Below are 21,323 nucleotides of genomic sequence, written 5' to 3'. Positions count from 1 at the left end.
ACAGAGTTATTACAAATGAAGCTGGTTATTGGCATGATGTGAAACCTTTGCTGAAAGGTCTCCTCTGGCTGCCAATATGTTACTGGGCCAAATTTAAGGTGCTGTTGTTAGTCTAGTCTGAAGTTGTTTAGGGCTTCATATACTTATCTGAAGCATCGCCTTTTCCCATGCGTCCCTACCCACCCATTGAGATCAGCTGGAGAGGCACAGCTACTAGGAGTGGAACATTAAGTGTGATTGCACTAAGTTTGTGGATGCTTTGCCCACACATGTTAGGTATTTACTTTTGGACTTCAATTTAAGGCATTATTTACTCAGGCTTTCCTAGACATATGGCCCAGTTTTATGTTACCTGATTTTTGATGGTTTTAAATTTGATCTTATTATATACTGATTTTATAATGTATACCACTTAGATAAGATTTTTTTCTTGATATGCAGTATATATTATATAAATATTGCAAACTCAAATTCAGCATCTTGATCTAGTACCTGGGCCTGAAAAGATATTCTGAAATTGAAGAAAGTAGATTTATTCTGGAAGTTAAATCCCTATATTCCTTCAGAAACATCAGTCTTGTGACGCCTTACAAGGCTACCAATTTTTTATGGCATAAGCGTTTGTCCACAAAATTCTGTTTTTGTTTGTTTGTTGCAACAAACACAGCGACCACTCTGTGCAAATGTTTAAATTCAATTTTTAGCAGGTGCCATTAGAATAAGATCTACAATGGTTCCTTGAATTTTATCCTGATATAATTCTTTTTTATTGCTAGCTTTACTTATCCATCTCTCTTATGTGGGACCATGGATACACTAATTCTATTGATTGGTGTCTTATAGAAATGTTAAAATCTTAGCAGGAAATCTGATTAAGTTGTATATTTGCTTTGTATTGTTTTTATTGAATATATTTTAATTGCAATGGCTTGTAGCTAATGCAAATAAAGGATTTCATTCATTCATTCAATAGAAATGCAGATTGAAAAATATGCTCTATTTTTGCAAACGGTTTATGTTACCATACAGTTTCATTGAGATGGAGCATATCCTTCATGAAAGTCTTAATGTATTTGCACATCAGAATATTTTAAATAATCACACACAGTTGTTCCCTATACGTGTTTACTCATAAATAAATGTCACTATTTCCCAAAGTGATCCAGAGGGTTCCTTGCACAGGTAGAAGACACTTCCAGTCACATGTTGACCCTCCCCGCTGGAGTTTCACCAATTGCCCCTTCCTGCTACAATCCCCTGTGCAGAACCCATGCAATTCTGGAGGAACCCTGGTCCCTCAGGATTGGCTTTACAGAATTGTGTCAGGAGAAGTACACCTATAGAATGTTTTTCTTGGTATACCTGACACTTAAGTGAAGACTTTCCAGATTGTCTTTTCTTGGTATTTTTTTACTGGGCTGCCTTGTTGTTGTTTTGTAGTCTTACTACTGATGTTGCAATTTTCTTTGTAAGAGATATTTTTGTTTTTGTTAAAAAGTGGTGTTTGGACATTAACCTTACTTCTTCAGTGATGAATTATGTGTTTGTTGCAGGTCAGTTGGAAACAGGAAAGATTTCAGGATATTGTTGGTAAACTTGGGCAGTTCCTTAAGCAAGCGGGCTTTAAGGTAAAGAAAATGGTATAACATTGAGGTGACTGGTTTAACAGGCTCAGGTTTCAGTGGCCATCTCCCCTGTATACTGAAAGCAGGTGAAGATCACAAAATGCCCCTAGTGCTCCCATTCTGAATGTCTGGACAAACAGTTCTAAACAAGTGGTGGAGCTGTGGCAAAATTTCTGGTGACTGATTGTAACCTTAAAAAAATTAGGCTGGCATCTAGCAATTTTGAACGATTATGTAATTGTGTTGGAACTAATATTCTGATCCACTTCAGCACTGAAGGCATTATGGGAGGTCGATTTGGCTGTGGAGATAGATCAAAATGTCTGGAATTGCGTTTGGAAGTCCAAACCACTTGCCTCAGTCTTTGCAAGTATTAAGCAAAATTCCCTTAAAAATGCTGCACCGGTGGTGTTACACCCCAATATGACTGTCATGGACTACACCGAATTCAAGTTCTCTGTGTTGGAGAAAATGTAGGGAGAGACGTACCTATTTCCACTTATGGTGGTTTTGCCCTGTTGTGAAGAGTTTCTGGGAGTTGGTCCTGCAAGACCTGGGGGTTATTTTACATGTTGATGCTTCTTATGATCCTGGTCTGCCTTCTATCTATTTTACTTGATTAAGCAGTGAATCTTTGCTCAAAGGATTTAATCACTTTTATGTTGGTTGCCACAAGACTTATTATATCTCAGAATTGGAAGGAAGCACAAAATTTGAATCTGGATGCTTGGTATTAAAAACTTTTATTTATAGCTGTTTTGGAAAAGTCGATGCATCATCTGAAAGTAGGGAGAGCCAAACTGAACCAGATGCTTTTTCTGCAGTATGGTGGTCATTCATCTCACATATGGCGAGTGAACCTTAAAGGCCCCATATACCAAAACACTATGCTGTTGTTTGGCATTATTCTTAATGCATTCTGTATTTTTTCCCCTCATGCTTTAAATAGACATGTTACATTTGAGTTATCATTTGACTTTATATGTGAATAACCTTGTATTTATTGGCTTTGTTGGTTTGTTTAGTTTAGATTTGTATATTTTGTTTCATTTTCTGTATTTTAATTGCGTTACAATAAATTTATTTAATTTTTTTTTCAGTGCTGATACCTTAATTTGCTCCTGACTCCCAAGAATTGTCTTCTTAGCAAATTGCAGTTCTAGTCCTGTGCTTTTTCATGGATAGATGTTTTATATCAGCTTCCACTGCTTGGGAAAGCAGTACTTCAACCTGCTGCTTCCTTCAAAAACCCAAATTATAGAACGAAAGCTCCTTTCCTTTCATCCCGGTTCTCTGTGGAGGAAAAGAGAAGTGTTACTCTCCAGGGGCGTAACTACCGCGGTGCGGAGGGTGCGGGCCGCATCGGGTGTCACCACGAGACGGGGGTGACACCACGAGTTGCCCCCCGCCCTAGGCACCGCGGCCGGGAAGCGGCAGGCGCGGCCAAGGGAGAGAGAGAGAGAGAGAGGAGCGAGCGCAGCAACTGCCCTTTTCACTCAGCACCCGCCCTGCCGCCTCACAGGCTGGCAGAATGGTGCGATCTCTCTCCCTCTCCGCAGTTCCAGCAGCCTGAGGCCGGGCATGCCGCAAAGCAACCCAGAAAATCCCTCCTGGCTTTAGGCTGTGTGCAGCGGTGGCGGCTGCTGCTGCTGCTGAGGGCTGGTTGGCTGGATGCCGGCCTCTTGGCGGGCAAGCCAGCATTCAGCCGCCCACGCGGGGCCCAGCGGTGGAGAGGCGGGAGTGATGCAGTTCTCTTCTTCCCCGGCGCAATCGCCGGCCGGGTGGCCCTGCCTGCCCCGCTGGAAGGAAGGAGGGGGGGTGACGGGAAGCATGAGAAGGATGCGCTGGCCTTGGGCGCTACCGGTTAGGGACAGCCCTGAGCAAGCAGCCGGCCAGCTCGGGTAAGTCATGATTCTCCAAGGCTGCTGCTTGCCTAGTCTCACTTTCCCTGGTGGGGAGCCCCGTTGAGCTCCGCGGGGGCTTACACTTAGTGGAGGGGTGCGTAGCAGCCCTACTCAGAGTAGAGGCATTGAAATAAATGGTTTGAAAAGAACCCAGGGCGGCAAGAGTGTCAGCAATAAAGCACTGGGTTGTGTTTTATTTAGCCAATTCACTTCTACTCAAAGTAGGGCCATTGAACTGAATGGATCAAGTCATGCCCCATATTTTCAATGGGTCTACTGCTCAGGCTGCAAACCTAGGTACACTTACATGGGAGCAGTGCTGGAAATTTTGGAGGGGGAGTGCCATAATGGAATCTCAAAGCCCCCCCCCATTTTAGCCAAATCCTTCTTCCAAACAAGATTCTAAACATGCTTTTAGTTGTTTCAATTGTTTTAAATGTTTTATTTTGTTTTTAATTGTATTGGGTGGTATTCATTGCTAGTCTTTACTCAGTGCAGACCTATTGAACTTAATGGACATGACTAAAGCTGCAATCCAGTACACACTTCTTGTTGTTATTATGTGCCTTCAAGTCGATTATGACTTATGGCGACCCTTAGAATCAGTGACCTCCAAGAGCATCTGTCATGAACCACCCTGTTCAGATCTTGTAAGTTCAGGTCTGTGGTTTCCTTTATGGAATCAATCCATCTCTTGTTTGGCTTTCCTCTTTTTCTACTCCCTGCTGTTTTTCCCAGCATTATTGTCTTTTCTAGTGAATCATGTCTTCTCATTATGTGTTCAAAGTATATTAACCTCAGTTTCATCGTTTTAGCTTCTAGTGACAGTTCTGGTTTAATTTGTTCGAACACCCAATTATTGGTCTTTTTTGCAGTCCATGGTATGTGCAAAGCTCTCCTCCAGCACCACATTTCAAATGAGTTGATTTTTCTCATATCCACACTTACATAGGAGTAAGTCCCATTGAACCTAATGGAGCTTACTTCTGAGTAGACATATATTGGATTGCACTGTAACTTAGGTCCATTAATTTCAGTGGGCCTCCTCTGAGTAGGACTGAGTTGAATACCACCCATAGAAGGCTGCCTTATGTCATCTGGTCCATCTAGCTCAGGATTGTCTACACTGACTGGCAGCGGCTCTCCATGGTTTCAGACTGGAGTCCTTCCCAGCCCTACCGGTTACATGAGGTTCAGGTTGCGTTATCAGTGTCCAGGAAAGCTCTAAACCTTTCTAAAGTCTTCCTAGGAAGGGAGCAATTAAGGGACAAAATAAGCCTGGCTCTTTCACCTCTATAAAAATTACACAACAGTAAAAGTTCCTAAATCTGCACTACTGCAGGGTGTGTGTGTGGAACCATGATTCTCATTTGGAATGCCATTAACTCCCAAAATAACTGAGGGGACGACACTGAAGTTCCACTGGAGGCTGATTCATTAATTAGGGCGAGTAGGGCACCACCCACCAAGCTAAGTCTGCCCTCAGCCAACCCTCATCTGCCAGTCTGGCCTGCCTACCTCCTTACTTACAACCAGTCTAGGGGCGGCCCTGCTTGCCATATTCCTTCTGCTCCCTAATCTCAGTGGTGAATTTTCACTTTAACCACATGACACTATGTATAAATGTAAATACATTTAGGCTGTGCGTATGATATTGTAATTTAAAGGTGTAATTTTAGTTTTGCTAGTTGTTTATGTCACTACTATTGCCATTACATTCAGTGATATACGGGAATTACGATTTACGAGTAACGTTAGTACAAAAAACATTACTAAGGATTCTGTATGGTCTGGTACGGGAGGAGGTCCATGGGGGTGACACCATGAGTTACTGCACCGGGTGACACCAACCCTAGTGACGCCACTGTTACTCTCACCAAGAGCTGAGTTTTTGGAGAAGCGCCACTGGCATTTCTGAAAAAACTTAAATGGAAGAGAAAGAGGCTACCCCTTCTGGGGGTGGTTTCTTTTCATTCCTGTCAGTTTTTGCAGGAAGTAGCAGAGAAGTGGGACTGGTGCTTTTTGCACAAGCCCACCTTACAAAGAGTGCCTTTCCTTTCCTTTGGCGAACGGGATGAAAAGAGAGAGCGTTTCATCCAAGCAAGATTCTACAGCAAAACTTGCAAGATGGGGACAGGCCCTTGCAAAGAAGGCAAATAGCTTTATTGAAGCCTGTTTTTTATGGGTTCTGAAGGGAAATGCCAGGGGTCAGTCTGTGTGTGTGTGAAATGCTATATACAGTGATGACAGGAGAGGTCTGATTGTGACTGGTGCTGCTTTCTAGAGCTTTTCCAAAACTGCTTCTCAGTCATCTTCCTTGAATGACAGGGCATATCAACTTCGATAACTTCTTAAATAGCTTTAGTTTTATATCTTCTTTGAGAAAACAAAGAATCTAAGCTTCAGTTTCAAAAGCTTAGAAATGCCTTGTAATGCTGTGGAACAGTTGCTTGTTTTTTTCTCACTGCAAATTAAATATTTCTCTCAACAAGGAGTCAGATGTAGCTTATATCCCTACAAGCGGGCTTGCTGGTGAAAATCTTGTCACAAGGAGTCAAACGAGTGAGCTGACCAAATGGTATGAAGGAAAATGCTTGTTAGAACAAATAGGTGAGTGTATGCTTCTCAAGATTTTAGAACAGTTTCAAAAGACAGTTGGGGGAATGCAGCAGAGACAAATAAATCATGTTTGCTGTAAGGAAGTCAAAGGATGTACCATTAACAGAACACATGGGTTTATTCACAGATTCGTTCAAACCACCTCAAAGATCAGTGGATAAACCATTCAGATTGTGTGTATCTGATGTTTTTAAAGGTTAGTAGTAAAGTTTGCTCAATTTTTTTTAAAGGATTTCTCCTTGCGTGATGGAACAATTGCCCCCTTTCCTCCTCCGCACCCTCCTTACATTTGTTCTTGGGTTTCTCCCAACCCTCCAAAACAGTTTTGGGGATGGTGGGAGGCATGCATTGGGAGGTGAGGAATCCTCTTGTGCTAGCACAAACAGTTACTTGAATACCGCCCAATATCCTGATGATTACAGTTACAGTTGTAGCAGGCTCCCTGCATAGCATGTGGTGCTGCACTGTTGCACTACTCAGAATGTGTAACCATAAATGCATTTTGTGGCACTACAGTTCTTAGGTTTGGGGAATCAGACATACCTTTTCTAATTTCTGTTTAAATTGTATTGTGTTTATTTATATTTTTGATCATTTTATTTCATATGTTTGTGTTTAAATTTTGTTGATTGTACCTGCATTTTGGACAAATATTTCACATTTTTTATGTAAACCACTTAGATTTTTCTTTGATTAGGTGATCTGTACATTTTGATTAAGTGATGTATACATTTTGTTAAATCAATAAAAATAAATATACTTACTGAAGGTAGCACAAGTTTATCAGCACATGGCAGTGTCTGCACCTATAATAATTTTTGCTTCTTTAGAGTATACTAGGCGCTCCATCCCTACTCACTTTGCTTGCCAACCCTGCCTACCATTGCCAAAGCCCCCCCCCGGGTCACCAAAGGCCCCCTCCCCAGTTCGCTGTAGATCTGCCCCCATTCCTCCCACCCCCGGGGCTGCCAGAACTTCCCTCCTGTGCCCCACTCCAGGGGTCATCAAGGCTGGCCTCCCAACCACCTGGTGAGGCTGAGCCCCAGGCTGTGCCCACTGAGCACTGGGCCCTGTTGTGTTGGGGCCCAGGGACCATCTTTTTGGAAGACATTTTGCTGCTACACCCGCATGTCACATGTGAAGCCATGACGGCATGACATCTTACAAAAATATAGTATAAAGAGAAAATAGTGCACACAGATATGAAATCCATGTCCCTGTTTTTTTAATTTCCTGCCCCCCCTTTCACAGATACTTTCATTGTAGAGGGAGGAGAACAAAAGTGTCTTAAATGCAGTTTTTGTAAGGTTACCCAATCCGACAAGGACTGTGCTCACATTGAAGAAGGCTTCATGTATGCAGTGATGGCTGGTGCCCGTTGGGATTGGTAGAGTGGAAAGCAAAGAGGCCGGCAGTAGATGAAGGCAGAGCCGGCTTCTTCTAGTTTTGTCCCCATCTTCCTCCCTGCTCAGTCCTACAAAGGGCAAAACTGAGACATAAGGAGGAAGAAGCTCATGGACTGGTAGTAATTAAGGCAGGCTGATGGGGGCTGGCTGAGGGTAGATCGAGGGAGGGAGGGACAGTGTCCCTTTTATCCTAATAGACCATCCTCCACTGCATGTACACATCCCTGGCTGGATTGAGAACTGTGTTTGCAGAAAAGCATAGTTGCTGTTGCTGGACTGGCAACTATAGTACCAACATGATCATTCTGTTTTAACTTCACCAATCACATATTAGTAGGTTTGGAGGGGAAATAGTTTTAAAACTATTGAAGTGCACTATGTAGTCTGAGAGAACATCAAAAATATGGGTGTGTGTAGGTATTTCATACAGAAAACCTACTGGTTGGATGTTTATTGTTTTATTATTGGAAAGTCTGAGACTTTTTTGGTTGATAAAATAATAGAGAACAAACCAATCCTCCCTCCTCCAGACCCAGAAAAATGAGGAAGATGAAGTGGGCATTTGTTTAAACTAAGTGTGGGGAACTTTGGCCCTTGGATGTTGCTGAACTACAACTCCCATCATCCCTAGCCATTGGCCTTTCTTGCTGAGGCTGGTGGGAGTTGGAGTTTAATCTACATCTGGAGGGCCAAAGGTTCCCCATGCTTGGTTTAAAGCAAGGGCATCATTTCCTGGTTAAGGACTTGGGGCATGTTTTTTAGAAATCAGTGTCCAGTTTTCATTATCATGTAAAATTAATTGTGCAACTATTTTTTTTATTGAAAATCTGCATCCCTCGTGATTCAACTTCCAAAACGGGTGCATGATACTTTAATCACTTTCTCAAACCAACTTTTTTGTTCTAGATCAAGGATCAGGATTTTGTGTGACTGGTAAAATTGAAGCAGGATATGTTCAGGTTGGAGATAGACTGCTGGCAATGCCTCCTAATGAAACTTGCACTGTAAAAGGTAAAGTTTACAGACTGATGGATGCTCTCATTTTGGGTTTACACTGCAAACATGTTTAGAATGTGTTAACCAAGACTGTCATATGTAAAAGCTTAAAATGAACTTTTGTTATTTCTCCTGCTGAACTGTGAGATGTTACTTGAGAGAAGCTTTGCTCCTGTAGGTCCAGGTGACAGTTGTGCCAGCTGCATCCTTTCCTGTATAAAGCAGAAATAATTAACTGGGCCCTTGTAACATCCAGATTGGATTACTCTATCACACTCTGTGTGTGCTTCTTGGAGCATGCTGCTGTTGTTGTTGTTGTTATGTGCCTTCAAGTCAATTACGACTTATGGTGACCCTATGAATCAGTGACCTCCAAGAGCATCTGTCATGAACCATCCTGTTCAGATCTTGTAAGTTCAGGTCTGTCGCTTCCTTTATGGAATCAATCCATCTCTTGTTTGGCCTTCCTCTTTTTCTACTCCCTTCTGTTTTTGTTTCTGTCTTTATATTCTTCTGGGATGTTATTTAAATTGTATTTTGGCATTATGATTGCTTTGTTGGTCTTCTTTAGCTTTACTCTGATTTTCGATACGACCATTCATGATCTGTACCGCAGTCTGCTCCTGGTCTTGTTTTTGCAGAAAGTATGGAACTTCTCCATCTTCTGCTCCCAATTATATAATCAATTTGATTCCTATATTGACCATCTGGTGATGTCCATGTGTACGGTCGTCTTTTTGGTTGCTCAAAAAATGTGTTTGCAAGAAACAAATTATTGGCTTCACAGAATTCAATAAGTCTTTCTCCTGCTTCATTTCTGTCTCTTAAGCCCCATCTCCCCACAATTCCTAGTGCTTCTCTGTTCCCTACTTTTGCATTCCAGTCCCCCATGATTATCATATCTTCTTTTGGTGTGTGATCAATTTCTTCCTGTACTTCTGCATAAAATCTCTCCAATTCGTCTTCTTCTGTGTTTGATGTTGGAGCGTAGACTTGGATGATAGTTATGTTAATAGGTTTCCCGTTTAATCTCATTGATATCACTCGCTCAGACCTTGTGTTGTAGCTCCTAATTGCTTTTGCTACATCACTTCTCACTATTAAAGCAACCCCGTTTCTTAATTTCTCATTTCCTTCATAAAATATTTTGTAGTTGCTTGATTGGAAATGTCCCATTCCTGTCCATTTTAGTTCGCTCACACCAAGTATTGTAATGTTGATACGTTCCATTTCTTGCTTGACAATTTCTAACTTTCCCTGGAGCATATTACTCTGGGTTTTTTCCTATCTTTAGTGACTTCCAGTTTGTTTCCAGAGACAATTCAGAGCTTTTTAAATCTTCTATATAGTCCTAAACAGCTTGGAACCAGTATATTTTAAGGACCACCTCTTTTCACGTCAATCTGCCAGATGTCTGTGGTTGTCATTTAAGAGGTCTTGCTTCCCATTCTGCTGCCTTCTGATTAAGTGTGTCTGGTTGAGATGCAAGACAGGGCCTTTTCAGGTGGGGCACCCAATAATGTAGTGCCCTGCTTAGTTAGGTTTGATTAGCTTCCTCTCTGTTGAATTTAAGAAAAGCAAAAGTTTGTTGCCTTTCCTTCATCCAGATTTTCATTTGTTCTTTGTCCTCCTGTTGGTGGTTCTTTTTTTCACTGACCCAGTGAGAAAGTTATCCTCTAAGTCAGTTTATTTAATTTAAAATTAATTCTTTTATTTTTATATAAAAGATTGCTATTTACAATATCCTTTGCAATAGTCATTAAAATCAGCTGGGTCTGTTTGTATATATATCTTTCTCTGGGCTACAGTCTATGCCTTTAATTTGATTGGTTCTCAAGACTGGTGGAATATTTTTATTGTAGATAACTAAATGATGAAACTGTTTTAATGGACAAGGCTTTTTTACTAGTTTGATTTTACTGTATTCCAGATAGGGGAGAGACTTTGAAAAATCAAATGTTATGTTAACAAGACAGCGTTTTTGTCTGAAACCTTAGTACTTTTAGATGAAGTGCAGTATTTGCAGAACATTTTCCTCCAAATTGCCTCCTCTTTTTCAGTTATTATTTCCAACTGGCGTATGAATGCTTCAAAGCCCAAGATGTGTATGTATTTAGTTGTCTATGTATAATTGCAGAAATTCTTCAGTAACTTGTACATATGACTTAGTAGAGAGTTTAGTGTGCTTCATAGCACATAAATTTGTTTCACCATCACGTCGAAAGCAAGCATAAACTCATTTGATGAAAAATGAAAGCTGGTACCACCGAGAGATTTAAACGTTTGCGGAAAGGGTGCTTATACTGTAAGGAACATGAGTCTTCCTAAATTCTTGTGCAGTCATACTTTCAAAATAGTGGCATCTGCGCTGTGTGATATGCATATAGCTCAATGCAGTGACTTGCAAAAAACTCATTAAATAAGCCAAAGTGACTTTAGATTATGGTGGTTCCCAACAAGAAGACTTCTCTGAGGTTTTAATCAACAGCTTTTACTATCACCTCATTCATACTGAAAACTGATGAGTAGTGATTGATGCAGCAGTATTGGCAAAAACAGAGCTGTTTGTAGCGGTTAAACCAAGGTAGTTCACTGTTTAGTTCTGGTTTTACTCATTTCTAGGAATTGCCCTGCATGATGAACCAGTGGATTGGGCTGCAGCAGGAGATCATGTTATTCTCACTTTGACTGGCATGGATATCATCAAAATCAAGTGAGTGCAGAAAAGCCTTTGCCTAAGCAACGGTTTATATTTAACATGAAGTTTTCTAACCGTTGCAGTTGATAATCAGTGGTTTACCGGTTGGGGAGGGAGGGTGTGGGAAGTTGGCTACCTGGACTTTTAAAACCAGAACATTGCAGATCACCTAGCTTGCATGCAAAAGACAATGTGAAACTGACAGTGTTCTTGATCCTAATCAGACAGTTGTTTGGTTAAAAAAATTAATAAGGGCTAGGCTTAATGGTGTGTCATAGTGTTCATCTGAATTTTTAGGAGGCAAAAGAGTAGATTGCATACAGCATTGGTGTTTTTAAAAAGCTCTTTGCTGCTGGTAAACAACAGTTATTTTAACACAGCTGGTACACTTGATACTGTGAGGAGCAGAAAAATGGCATTACTACTGCCATATGACTGAGTTGGCAAGCCAAAGGGTGAAGAGAGAAGATGGGGCTCAAAAAAACCCCATGTGGATAGGAAGGGTTAAATTTAGCATGGAAGAGGTGAGGCTATGATGATCCAGGAAAAGTTAGTTCCTGTCTTCCTCCAAATGCTTGTAGAAAAATTACACAAGAGCCAAAACTGGCATTCCACATTAAGGTACCAATCCCCTCAAAAATGAGCACTATCAAAGTTTAGTGTGCAAACCACCATTGTGTTCTACATACTAAGATAATCTTATTTTTTTTAATGATTAATTAAACTTGGTGGTGTTGGGGGCGGTGTATGAAACAGAAGCAGGAGAATGGGTCAGTTGATTAACAATTGAATAGCACAATCCTAACCATACATACTTAGAGAGAAGTCCTATTGAATTCCATGGGGCTTACGCCCAGGTAAATGGGGTTAAGATTGCAGTCTCGGAAGTTACTTTGAATAAATCCTATATTATTTGACTTAAAAGAAGAACATGAGAAAAGAGATTAAGTGATCTTGACATTATGATCTCTGTATTAGTCTTGAGAGTAGCTAGAGAGGGGGAGGAAAGAAATACACAGGCCTGCTTCTGAAAGCTCTCCCAGTAAACTGTCATTTTGATTCTTTAAAGCTCACAAACATTGATAGAATCCTTTGCCAGATTTTTAGAAGGTTGTGAACAAATATTGCCACAACCTTCTGTACATCACACCAAGAATTACTTTGAGAGCATATAACAGACAGCTGCTCTATGCTTTATATTATGTGTGTGAAATGTTTCTATAGCATTTGGATCAATAGGTAGATGGCAAGGTGCTGCCAAAATATCATACATAAAATGAGCACTTCCATAATTTGTTCACAATGCACTTCCAGTGCAATACCCCCTCTGGCCTATCAAGATGTATCTGCCCTCTAGAAGTGCCAGCAGTGCCAAACAGCGTTAAATGCATTACTTCCAGAGTATCTGTCAGTAGCATTGCTGCTGCCAATCACATCAAGCTGAACTGCAGGGCAAGTCTTATATGCCTGGCACACTCTGGATACACAGACAGGATTGGTCCCTGTGGGAAGGCAGCATCCTGCTACAGACTGAGTGAGGGCAGCAGGAAGGGATGGAGCCTCCATGCTAGTTTACTGTTTGTCATCTAAAAAGGCTTCTTGGCATTATCATATTGAAAACCTGTCTGCACAGTCTGATTTGTTTCTTTACTTTCTCTTGCAGTCTTGGCTGTGTATTTTGTTGCCCCAAGGAACCTATTAAAGTTTGCACACGTTTCAGAGCTCGAGTCCTTATCTTCAATATTGAAATCCCTATCACCAAAGGATTCCCTGTAAGTGTGGGGCATTATCTTTGTTTTCTAAAGATATTATGTTCTATGTTTTAGCATTTTATCGGTTGTGTGTCACCATAGTCAGAGGCAATATGCTTCTGAAACCCAGTTGCAGGAAGCCACAGGAGGGAGGAGTGCTCTAGCATTCAGGTCCTGCTTGTGGGCTTCCCATGAGCATCTGGTTGGCCACTGGGAGAACAGGATTGTGGAATAGATGGGCAACTGGCCTGATCCAGCAGGCTCTTCCTTATGTTATGTTCTCATTGTGCTAGTATTGCACAATGTTCTGTCCCTGGGCAGCATCCAGTGACGTAGTTCTGGCTCCACAAAAGTACTTCCTTCTCTCTTCTCCTCTTGCATGCTTTCTAAATGTGTTTTGTGGATTCCCCCAAATGTCTGGAGAAAATCTGGGGAGGGGGGATACGGGGAGAGGAGAGAGAGGGGAAATTTTGTGTGCAAACTGAAATCCTTATGCAGATAGAATATGTTGGATATCACTCTCTATTCTCACAGCGGCCATCCAAGCACACATGGGATGCCCACAAGCATAACCTGAGCATAACAGCATTCTCCCCTCCTATAATTCCCAGCAACTAGTATTCAGAGGCATAAGACCTCCCATAACGGAAGTAGAACGTAGCTGTTGTGGCTACTAGCCATTGATAGCCTTATCCTCCTTGAATTTGTCTAATTTTTAAAAAATCATCCAAGTTGGTGGCCATCACTGCCTCATTATGGGAATGAATTTCATGGTTTAGCTGTGTGCTGAAGTACTTTCTTTTCTGTCCTGAAACTTCCAACATTCAGCTTCATTGGATGGCCCTGAGTTCTAGTGTTATGAGAGAGGGGGAAAAACATTTCTGTATGCATGTGCATAATCTTAATTACCAATACCATTTCCTTCTTACTTGCGTTTTCTCTAAACTAAAAGGCCCCAAATTGTGTAACCTTTCCTCATAGTGGAGTTGCCCCAGTCCCGTGATCATTCTGGTTGCCTTTTTCTGAACCTTTTCCAGCTCTGAATGCAACATTGCTATCTTGCATTTTTCAAAATGCCTCTATAGAAGATTTTTTTTAGTAATTTTCATGTTTTATCACCTGCTCAAAGTAATGTTAAGTGTTTAAGCCTGGTGTCAATTAAAAACAAAGTATTGTTTCAGGTGCTTTTACATTTTCAAACTGTAAGTGAGCCTGCCACTATTAGAAGGTTGTTGAGTGTGCTTCACAAGAGTACAGGTGAAGTCACAAAGAAAAAACCTAAGTAAGTATTTTAACTTTTGTTGAAAATAAATGTTGTGTAGCAAGTCCTGTTTGAATTTGTATCATGTTAAGCTTGGTGGAAATGGGAAGAGTGATAATCAGGCAGGGATATGTATTGAAAACAGTTGTTTTTATATTTATATCTCAAAGTATCCTGAAACAAGTTCAGGTATCATGTTGCTGAGGTTCTGAACATGTTGTTTAGCTGTCTTTGCTGAGTTCTTGATAAATATGTGCTCTCAGTACCATCCTTGGCTGTATATTCTCTGCTTGTGGCACATTCTTGTCCAAACTCTGTGTGATGCAGTACAGGGCTACTTGGTCTTAAGAGTCTGTTGCCCCCTTCCAGTTATTTAACTCTCATTGTGGGAAGCCAGAGAAAAACTTTATGATGCAAGCCAGTGCTGATCCCTGAACACAAACAGGAGGTTTCATATTTCCAACTGATCCCTGGAACCCATTGCCATATATAATTCAACTGATGCCTATAATTCAGCCATTCACTAGAGCCAGTGTAGTTTAGAGGTTAGGGTGTCAAACTAGGACCTGGGAGATCATGGTTCACATCTATGAAGCTCACCTTGTGACCTTGGGGCACTCATTAACTCTCAATTTTAAACTACTTTCCAGAGCTGTTGTGAGGATAGTATGGAGAGGAGGAGAGCCATGTATGCCCCCTTGAGCTCTTAGGAGAAAAAGTGGGATGTGGATGTAATAAATAATCATCCTTTGCAAAGTGAATGGATGCCAGCCAGCATATCTAGTTAAATATTTGCATTTGCTGATAGGTCCACGCTTAGTACCTTTCAGCAGAGACAAGTTCACCTTATTAGAAAAAGATTCAATGGGCAGGAAGTTCCCTGTGACTTTATTTAGCCTCATGGTATTACACTTAGCATATATAACTTGAGTCGACCCAGGAAAACTCATCAGCCTTGACTTTTGTTAAGCAATGATGCTACGTCCAGCATCTCAGACATAGACTCCAGCCCATTAGTGCTAGTGCACCTCTAGGCTGTAGTGAAAATCCAGCTTTTGGCTTCCCCATTTTCCTCTTACCACAGGGCAGGTGAGATTGGGAAAGTTAGTACTTTACATGTGAATGTTTCCTGGTTCTGATTCTTCCTAGTCTCTCTCTAACTAGGCTGAGTCCTTAAGGCTGTGCCTCTTCTTGCTGTGTAAAGTGACTCTCTACCATCAGCCTTCTCATTCCTTTTTCCAAAATAGTAACTAAGTGCATAGTCCAGGCAGATAGATGGCCTATGAAATGACCTATTAATCTTTTTTGTACTCTTCATATTTCTGTACTGGTGTTTCAAGCCACAAAGCTGCCATTTTTACTTCGAAATTATTGTGTTCTTGTACAAATAAAGAGCACAGATGCAAACACGGTGTGATCGTTGCTGGGTTTCTAGAGCCAGCACAATCAATAATTGGTTTTCATTGGTTCTGCTAAATTCTTCAAAGTAATCTTGGTAATCCCAGCAAATGTAATTCTGTCTGTAGTGTGCATTTCTCTCCAGTAAAGATCCCAAGGATAGTATTACTAATTCTCCAAAATGAGTGTTTTTCACAAACACATGTGTACAGGCACATTAGCAGATCCGATAACAGTTATACTTTTTTCATTGCAGGTGTTTAACTAAAGGGCAGAATGCTTTAATAGAACTGCAAACACAAAGGCCTGTTGCTCTGGAAGTTTATAAAGATTTTAAAGAACTCGGAAGGTTTATGTTGCGCTACGGTGGATCCACCATAGCTGCAGGAGTTGTCACAGAGGTACAGTGTGTGTTTTATACATTATTTTATAATTATGTATTTTATGCTTTGACATTCCAGCTGCTTTTAAAAAAAACTACTTGGATAGTTAATCAGACTTAAGAATGAGGATATTTTATTAAACATTTTTAAAGAAATAAAAAAAACTTAGAAATATTAGCACTTTTTTGTCTCCCAAGCCAAAATCTTTATCAAGTCTGTTTTATATCCAGCTCTCATTCTATTGTCTTGCCTATTTTCTCTCAGATTTACACTTCTCCTGTGCTAGCCTGTAATTAACTGATTGAGTTTTTTCCTTGATGGAGATGAACTGCCCAGCATTGCATTCTGCTTTGGTTGGAATTTGAATCTGTTAGAAGAGGCTTGGTTAGCCCAATCCTCAACAGGTTGGGTCTCAGGTTCTCCCAAGATAGTCTATCTCAGAAAATGAGGTGGTGGGTCAACCACTTGTTGGAATGTAGAAAGCAGCACCATTTAAATTCCCTTAATCCTCAGCATGACACTTGTGTCTGAATGGCCTGAATCAGCCTTACATGCCCTTCCAAGCGTCTTGAGTTGTAAAGAAAGCCAAAATTGTGCTATTTCAGAGGGTACTGCTGTGTAAAAATACATACTGATTTAATACCATTATTGGCTGTGGTAGGCAAGTATTTTTTAATGTTTCAGAGATGGCAAGTAAGTAATGTGATGAATTGTTCATTCAGCTGAAAGAATACAGGCTTTTGAGTGGCCCAAATTTTCACATGGCAAGGTGGCATAAGAGTCGCTTCCCTGAATGAAAATAGTGAAGAATTTGATCGTGCACTTTTAAGACCTTATAGTTCAACTGCAATACTGCTTCCATTTAACCTGTCATGGCTTACACCCATTGATAAAAACTTGTCCTTTGTAAATGTGTGCATGACATGCATTGCACATGATTTGGAGGTGTTCATAATAGTTTACTTGTTTTTTTAAGTGAATAATTAAATGCCACTTAAAAATAAGTTAAGTCTAACTCCAGGTCCTTTATGACTAAATTAAATAGGACTGGTGCATAGAGACTTAGCCCAGTAGAGACTTCTCTGACTGGCAGCTGCTTGTCTGTGGTCTCAGGCAAGGGGTCTTTCTGAGTTCTCTTACAAAAGGTTAATGGCCAAAAGACAGTGGGAGAACTGTGTTTGGGTCACCCAATGTCTTTTTTGTTTGTTTAGAAGCAGCTGGGAGTTTCAGTTGGAGCTGTGGTGCTAGGAGAGGGCTTTGTTTTTTCAAAAAACTTTCCTTCATGCTATTTCCCCAGTTGTAATTCTCCTCTCCACAATCCCCCTATCCCTGTTGTGAATTATGGAAGGTAAAAAAATAAATAAATCTGGAAACTTGCGGGCTGGCAAGGGGCCTTGTCCAGTACTCCTTTAAACCTGATTGTAGGTCTTTGTATTTATACTCTCTGAAACCTTGAATAAATGTCAATGTCTTCTTTGAAATTTTCAACTACATTTTAAAATTTTTGTCTTTTAGATTAAAGAATGATAGCTGTGCCAGGACTTCTGCAATCCAACCAAATTAAATATGTCCAAATATGCTTACTTGATGAATCCAGTCGTAACAGTTTGAAGGAACAAAGATTTATTTTAAACAGATGAGACATTGGGTGTTCTTCAAACATTTTGAAGCTGCCATTGTTGCAAAACAGTATGCCAACAGGAATACTTGTTGGACTTTCTCAGTGCGCAAGTTCCAGTATATTTCCCATCTAAACCTTCACATTGGTAGCTCTGGTGGTCCTTTATGAAAAGTTTATCAGAATGATGTACTAAAGGATGACTCATGAAAAAAAAGCATGTTACTTCCAGCCTTAAACTTTGTTTACAGTTTGGGGGGTGCTTATTTGCTGCACACTATTTCACAAATTAATTCAATTGGGCTACAATATTCCAGATTTTATACAAATGCATTTTCAAATAACCTTATTTTCTAATGTTTCATAAACCATTATGTAATGCTGCACCCAAAAATTTAATTTCTTTCTATCCCACATTAATTTAAAAACTTGTTGTGTAGACATAGCTTGTCTAATAATGGCTAATTTTATTTTTTAAATTGTAGAATAAAGTAGCTTGGCCTGAGCATAATATTAGTTTCTGTTCATGTTTGTACAAATACGAATCTTGACACAGAGGATACAGTTGGATATGGGGAAAAGTAAACACACCCATCTGTCATATGTTGTGAACTTTACATGTTTTGAAGACAAAAGCGCACACCCCAGCATATAACATCTGTCTGAACGTTTATATGTTGGATAATGGAACGGACCAAGGAATTTCAGAAGAAAATCACCCTGTGCTTTATAGATTACAGCAAAGTCTTTGACTGTGTAGATCATGAAAAACGAAGGAATGCTTTAAAAGAAATGGGGGTGCCACAACATCTGATTGTCCTGATGTGCGACCTATACTCTGCACAAGAGGCTACTGTAAGGACAGAATATGGAGAAACGGATTGGTTCCCCATCAGAAAGGGTGTGAGACAGGGGTGTATTTTATCACCCTATTTATTTAACCTATACGCAGAACATACACAGAAAGCAGGATTGGACCAAGATGAAGGAGATGTGAAAATTGGAGGGAGAAATATCAACAATTTAAGATATGTAAACGATACCATACTGCTAGCAGAAACCAGGAATGATTTGAAATGAATGCTGATGAAAGTTAAAGAGGAAAGCACAAAAGCAGGACTACAGCTCAATGTCAAAAAGACTATAAAGTAATGACAACAGAAGATTTATGCAACTTTACAGTTGACAATGAGGACATTGAACTTGTCAAGGATTATCAATACCTTGGCACAGTCATTAACCAAAATGGAGACAATAGTCAAAAAATCAGAAGAAGGCTAGTACTGGGCAGGGCAGCTGTGAGAGAATTAGAAAAGGTCCTCACTGAACACTAAAGTCAGGATTATTCAGACCATGGTATTTCCGATCTCTATGTATGGATGTGAAAGTTGGACAGTGAAAAAAGTAGGTAAGAGAAATCAACTCATTTGAAATGTGGTGTTGGAGGAGAGCTTTACAGATACCATTGACCGCAAAAAATACAAATAATTGGGTGTTAGAACAAATTAAACCAGAACTATCACTAGAAGCTAAAATGATGAAACTGAGATTATCATACTTTGGACACATAATGAGAAGATATGATTCATTAGAAAAGATAATAATGCTGGGAAAAACAGCAGGGAGTAGAAAAAGAGGAAGGCCAAACAAGAAATGGATTGATTCCATAAAGGAAGCCACAGACCTTATCTTACAAGATCTGAACAGGGTGGTTCATGACAGATGCTCTTGGAGGTCGCTGATTCCTAGGGTCGCCATCAGTTGTGATCGACTTGGAGGCACATAACAAATGAATGTTTATTAACACTACACATATCAGAAGACTCATGAAGTCTAAAGCTGCCCCTCGAGTCTTACATTTTACATGTGTCATCTTTTAATGATAGGCTAAGTGTATTAATTTTCTCTTTACATAACCATTACCTGGTCGAAACAAGCTATTACAACAGCAGTTCTAAAATGAAGCTGATGTCAATTATTTTTTCATTGATAAAGGTGACTTGGTAATTAGGGGTTGGATTGACTCATCACTAGGGAGTTCCAGCCCCATCCCTTCATCAGACTGGCAGTGTCTTTGAGATTGATTTTGTCGTCTTCAGAGTTTTTGCTAAGCTGGCCTGAGCCATCTCTGCAAGCCCCCTACTATCTATGACACAGTATGTTCTGGACTTCATAGGCTGGTCTGTATAGGGCTAACAAGTGAACAGTCCTCTTTGTTGGGGGATAAAGTACTTGAACAAGAGAGGCGAAGGTGTGGGTGATGAAGCACTTGTCCACTGTATAGGGTTGGGAGAAACCCAGAACAGATTTGTGGAGGACGTCGGAGGAAGAGACGGAGGGGAAGTCCTTGCATAAATGGGATGCATTTGTTGGATTTGACCCTCAGGATTTTTTTTTCCTGCCAGTACATTAAATCAATCTTATGCTTTAGGTTTGATAAGTAAATAGTTTAAAAACATCTAAAAAAATTCAATGTGTACATTTTTACATGCATTTTCTAGTGGTTCACTTTTTCATACAGTTTGTCAAATTCCAGCAAATCTAGTTATATATATATATATATATATATATATATATATATATATATATATATATATATATATATATATATATATATATATATATATATATATATAATTTTAATAGGATTTCTTTGTAAGTCCAACACAGTATGGCCTGGAACAGAGTTTGTGTGGAACGTATCATACTTAAAGTTTCATGAAGCTGTATAACATCCAGTTCTGATGAGCTATGTAAGGTTGCGACATCAGCCATTGCTTTTTCAGCTCAGATGGCTTTGCATAAAGGGAGTAGCATAGAGACAATGGAATCACTTGGGTATTTATTATGCAGCCCTCTGCATTTTATTGAAGCTTTTATGGAAACATGTTTCTACTTGCAGTTTTTCAATAAATGGTTTGCTACTTTCCTTAATATAAAGAAGAAACTGATCACATATCATATAAGTCAAAATGGAGGGCATTGTTTTAGGAAAATGAGGTCCAATAATAGCAGTATAATGTCCATGTCCATTCAATGCACAAAATTCCTGGTTTCAATTTCTTTTAAAAGAATTTGGAGGCTGTAGCCTGTTAGATCACATTCCATTTTTTTGAAGTTTACTACGCAGATAACTTCAAATGTAGTACATTTGCCAAATTTTAATGAGAAAGTAGATATTCAGCTAATATGTAATATATCTGCTTCTAGAGAAATGTTAGTAGCTGAAAAACCACTTATAATGATCTAAGCTGCCTCTTGTTGGAACAGGGACTAAGCTCATCAATGAAACTGAATGGACATCAAAACAATTAAATGACTAGCTGTGCGTGCTTAGTATATTCTCCACTGAAAGTGTACTACAAAAATGTATTACATATACTATATTGAAAAATGCGTAGGACTCTATTGACCTATGCTTCTCATGCCCGATTTCCCTCCTCTCTCATTGAGTAAAGTCACATTTATTCTTGAAGATTTAAAGTCTTAAGGCATGTCTTTCATGTAGGGAAGCATTTGAATTTTTTTCACATGGAGGTTATTTTATGCAGTTATCCTGATCCCTATCTCAATTGAGGGAGCTATTTTACACACTCATCACCACATGAACATGGGAAAGTCATGACATGTGGGCAGCATCCTCTGGAAAATAAACCAGTGAATT

At 39.9% G+C, this 21,323-nt stretch overlaps 1 protein-coding gene across 1 annotated transcript in view; it reads left to right on the top strand.

Annotated features, from left to right (window-relative positions):
• HBS1L (HBS1 like translational GTPase) overlaps positions 1-18,153 on the top strand; it is a 54,600-nt gene extending 36,447 nt beyond the window's left edge. Inside the window, exons 10-18 of the mRNA XM_061623914.1 lie at positions 1,554-1,628; positions 6,022-6,139; positions 6,276-6,344; positions 8,461-8,565; positions 11,173-11,263; positions 12,912-13,020; positions 14,181-14,281; positions 15,915-16,059; positions 17,557-18,153. Coding sequence (XP_061479898.1) covers positions 1,554-1,628; positions 6,022-6,139; positions 6,276-6,344; positions 8,461-8,565; positions 11,173-11,263; positions 12,912-13,020; positions 14,181-14,281; positions 15,915-16,059; positions 17,557-17,568 — 825 coding nt within the window. The 3' untranslated portion in view covers positions 17,569-18,153. The remainder of the gene's footprint in view (positions 1-1,553; positions 1,629-6,021; positions 6,140-6,275; positions 6,345-8,460; positions 8,566-11,172; positions 11,264-12,911; positions 13,021-14,180; positions 14,282-15,914; positions 16,060-17,556) is intronic.
• The last annotated feature ends 3,170 nt before the right edge of the window (positions 18,154-21,323 follow it).

This window comes from Rhineura floridana, chromosome 4, assembly GCF_030035675.1.
Source record: "Rhineura floridana isolate rRhiFlo1 chromosome 4, rRhiFlo1.hap2, whole genome shotgun sequence".
NCBI classification, from domain to species: Eukaryota; Metazoa; Chordata; class Lepidosauria; order Squamata; family Rhineuridae; genus Rhineura; species Rhineura floridana.
The sequence above is the reverse complement of the archived record's forward strand: the minus strand, read 5'-3'. Positions and strand labels throughout refer to the sequence as shown.